The sequence below is a fragment of the Protobothrops mucrosquamatus genome, unplaced genomic scaffold (genome assembly GCF_001527695.2).
Source record: "Protobothrops mucrosquamatus isolate PMUCROS unplaced genomic scaffold, P.Mucros_1.0 scaffold_294, whole genome shotgun sequence".
In the NCBI taxonomy this organism is placed as follows: domain Eukaryota; kingdom Metazoa; phylum Chordata; class Lepidosauria; order Squamata; family Viperidae; genus Protobothrops; species Protobothrops mucrosquamatus.
In genome coordinates this window covers 794469-798956 of record NW_015386370.1, presented here as the reverse complement: position 1 = coordinate 798956, position 4488 = coordinate 794469, and the positions used below count along the sequence as shown (strand labels likewise).

At 37.7% G+C, this 4488-nt stretch overlaps 1 protein-coding gene across 2 annotated transcripts in view; it reads right to left on the bottom strand.

The window, feature by feature from the left end:
• ATF6 (activating transcription factor 6) overlaps positions 1-4488 on the bottom strand; it is a 142271-nt gene that overhangs the window by 94109 nt on the left and 43674 nt on the right. For both annotated transcript variants that reach the window (XM_015832010.1, XM_015832011.1), the window contains 2 exons: positions 3929-4114; positions 1994-2085 (listed from right to left, as the gene is read on the bottom strand). In XM_015832010.1, coding sequence (XP_015687496.1) covers positions 1994-2085; positions 3929-4114 — 278 coding nt within the window. The remainder of the gene's footprint in view (positions 1-1993; positions 2086-3928; positions 4115-4488) is intronic.

The window sequence follows — 4488 nt, the reverse complement described above, 5'->3', positions numbered from 1 at the left end:
TTTTTTTTTTTTTTTTTTTTTTTTTTTTAACAATTAGGAGGTATCAAAACTGATTTTCTACATGTGGTATGGTATGGTATGGCAACAATTCATATCCAATGTGAAGTATTAACAGAGCAAGCGATTGTCTTGTATTCTATGAGGGTAATATTCATGTCCTTAATTATTGTGCAGACAATGCATTATCCTCAATTTTAATTAGTCCCTGAACTTAATTGTAATAATCCAGTAGATTGATAAAAATATTCTTGTTCTTTAAAGAAAATGCAGTTGGAACTATTCACAAATAATTTCTTATATGGCCAAGAACCTAGCTGTCCCTCTTGAAATGGAACAAATCTTTTGTGTGAGCCTCAGACAGGCTTCCAGAGTCCTAGCCAATGACTTCATTCACCACATGAGAGAGTTCCTGAGAAGAGTTGTAGTTTCTTCAGCAAGAAATTTTCTATTGTACTGAACATGGAAGTTAACTTTGAGCCAAACCTGAAGAAGCAGCAGAGACAATAATATGTGGGCCACGTATTATTTTGACAAATTGGAAGGCTATCTTTCCAGCAAGCTGAACTGGATATGATTTCTACATCTGGCTAAAAACAAGGTCTGTTCAAGTAAAAAAATCAGATATTTTTTCATTTAAATTGTACAGTAACTGCTTTGCTCCTGCCAATAATGATATCATCCCAAATTCATGCTAGTTATAAAAGTTTTCTAAGGACAAAACAATCCTGAAATTGGGGCTGGGAAGTTTAAGCAGCATAAATGAAAAACTGTTGAGGCAAAGGTCAGGAGAAAGATCTTTCCCTTTCCAGACAAACCTTCCACAAAAGCCTTGAAATGGACAATACCACATACAATTGAATTGCTTATAAAAATCAATTATATTTTTTCACTATTATTCTAAAGCTTGGAAGTTTTCAAAATTTATTGCACAATTTTAGCCGAAGTGCTACAATTACCTACAGTTGCCTTTGAAGTTGTAAGATTTTCAGTAAAGTATATACATATAAAGAATAACAAGAACAATGAAAGAATGCTAAAGATAGAGGGGATAGTACAAAAAACCCTCTGCATAATAAATGTTGGTGATGTTGCTCATTATATAATCTTAACTTTCTGAAATGGCCAACAAAAGCACTGAGGAAACTCCAGTCAATTTTTGGGGTGACACTGGAAATATGAATTTCTTGAATGCCCCAAAAATGTTCTCCCTATTCTTTGAATATGTTACGTTTCTTCTGCAATGGTCAATTCCATTGTTATGTCTTTCACAAATAGTTAAGTTTTATCTTATAAGAAAAGTTTGTTCCTGTCACAGTTTAGCCTGGACATAGCAATAAATCTCTCTGTGGAAATAGAAAAACATGTAACAGAAGGCTGAAGGATGGACTTAGATAAGTTATTTTTACTGCAGGTGTAAAATAAGCTGTTACTAATGATGAAGAGCAGCTATTGCAGAATCCAGAAATAGAGCCATACTTAAACACTGACTCCAGTGTTTAAACCCTGTGTTACTTTCTCATATCCTTATACAGTAATAGATATTTTGCTGCCAATTTCTCAGTCCTGGATGTTGAGTATCTGTACAGTGTTTTGAAAACAATCTTTTCTTGTCTCAGACTTTATTTCCAACCTTGCTGGATTCAGACCCTGCAATTCCCAGTATTGTCATAATTTAAACCAGTGATTTTCAATTGTAATGATCAGGAACAAAACACACTTGAAAAATGAGACAAATATTCTCTGTATATCATATAATCAGTATGTAGTAGAAGATTCTGTTGAGTTATCAAGAAGGCTCTCTTGAGATCGGTGTCATTCTACTTTCCTACAGATGCAGTTTCCAGTGGATGATCAGTAAGTAGTCAATGAAATCAATAGAATTTTACCAGCTAACCCCAAGAAACTACTACCGAACTGAGAATTAAATTATAAGCTCATATTTTGTGCTTATTTTGCAACTACCCCCAAGTATATTCTTCCCTATGAACCTTACCTTAGCCGATCATAATTTAGCATTACAAAAGCAAACAACACCATCACACAGAATGCTCTTCTTTTTGGAGGGGAGCCTTTGAGATTCTGATTCTAGACAGGAAAGGAAAAAGTAAAGGGAAAAAAATAATAATCAACTTGCTTCACTTTCAACATTAAAAGGGCCATAAAGGGGCAGCAGCCTAATACTAGCTATTATTGCTCATTTTTCTCATGATTTTGCCACTATTGCAAGTGTCATTTGTGATCTCAATAAACAGGAAAAATTATATGCCTATATGATCTTATAGGGACAGTATGATAGAAAATGTACATGTCCTGATCAACATTCTAAGGATTGCTGAATCAGATATATGTATTGGATGACAAGGGTAGCCAGAATTGCACAAATTACTTTATTAATGAATATTAAGATCTATAGGTAATTCCTGTTTAGTAACTGATTCATTTAGTGACTGCTTGCAGTTACTCTGGTGATACCAGTCCTCGCATTTACAATCCTTGCAAGTCTGTAAAGCAAAGTTGAAATACAATGATGAAATTGTGATGTTTCACTTAGCATTTGCTTCACTTAATGACCAAGTTGCTGGTACCAAAGGGTTGCTAAATGAGCTAATTAACTTAGCTTGCCCACTTTTAATTCAGTTACCATGAATTATGCTATAGGAAAACTCTGGAAAGATCCAAAGAGATGTTGCTGATTGTTCCCACTTCTCACTGAATGTGTGTGCCTAAGCCTTGGCAGCATTTACCATGAAGAGCAACTTTCTTGAGGAAGGTATTTGGCTTGTAGTTCTGGAGGAAACAGATTATCTGGCCATTTTCAGTCTGACATATAGTACTAAGATACCATTAGTCTCATTTGTTGATGACCACAGACTTGGAATAAGGGAAGTGCATCCATCCTGACCCTTCTTGAACACTTACCAATCTTTCATAGCATCACTCATGGTACCCTTTTGGACAGGTAAGGGTTAAGACGGTGTTGTGATGGTATTCCTCCTTCCTCCAAGGGAGAAAGGTCTAGTTCTAGACACTTGCTCTGCGGGGTATCTCATGGGTCTATTCTAACCATAGCAAGTCCAAGAGGCTATTTATTTTGGACCTCTTCAGAAGCTGAATCCAGAAATTTTCCACTGTTTTTTCTGGAAGAGACGGTACTCACAGGATCAGTGTGCAATTTGGGCATTTCCTGGACTCATGGCTCCTGCTTGAAGAACAGGTAGCAGTCATGGCCAAGAGAGCCTTTGCACGATTCTGTCTTTTGTTCCAACTGCATCTCTTACTGGATTGGGAGATCTCATTTATGCTCACTCATACCTTAGTTCCATCCTGGTTGGACAAATGCAATGAGGACAACATGGGGCTACCTTTAAAGGCCATCAAGGAACCTAAATTAGTCCAGGATGCAGTGACATTGGTAATTCACGTAACATTATTGCACAACCTGCAGTAACTCTCAATAGACTTCCAAATGCAATGCAAGGTACTCATTATCATATATAAAGCCATGCATGGCTCAGGCTCACATTATCTGTGGGGTTATTTGTCTCTATTTCTGCCATAGTTGGAAGAGCGTGTTCTAGATCCTTCCTGAGGAAATATCACCTGATGGGAAGTATTCCTTTCCTTGGCAGTGTCCCCCTTTGTAATGATCTTTTCTACCCAGATTTGGATGGCCACAATCCTATTAGTCTTCTAAAAAGCTTCAAAGTCCTAATTTTTCTGCAAGAATTGGGCCAGGTCAATAGACAATCCATCTTCTGGGAGACGGGTTGTATGTCTGGTTGACCTGGCCATATATTGTTTGATATATTGTCTGTGGAATTTGTTCCATTTGATTTTGTATGGTCTTTTCAATCTACAATATCACATTTTCAATGTTTGGCAACACTTAGTTCCACAGAAAGCAATTTTCCATAATTACTGTGCTTACCTCCACTCCCAGTTCATCTAGCTGTCTCTTCAGTGAACCATTCTCTCTTTTAAGATGATCATTTTCTAACAAAGCAGTCTTCAGTCTAGCTTCTAAACTCTGCATATATTCCTTTTTCTTCCTCCGTGACTGACAAGCCGATTCCCGGTTTTTTATCATGCGTTGCTGCCGTTTTAGAACATTCATCTGGGAATAACACATATGATGAAAAAAACTGTTCAAAGCTCAGAAAATTTGCAAAGAAACAGAGCCAACACAAGGCGACTGACAACACTACAAGCTTTTCTTTAAAAGGGGGGGAGGAGAGGGGAAGGATGTAATTATATTGCACAAAAATAAGCATTCCTAAGAATTCTAGAAGATCCCATTTTTCCTGTTACTTGAATTTATATACCGTATTTATTGGCGTATAACACGCACTTTTTCCCCCTGAAAATAGGGGGCAAATGATGTGTGCGTGTTATACGCCGATATAAGCTCTCCGCCGCCCGGCCCCACCTCGGCCCGGGCAGCCACGGCCCTTCCCCGTCCTCCTGCTGCCGCTGCCGCCGTGGCCCTTC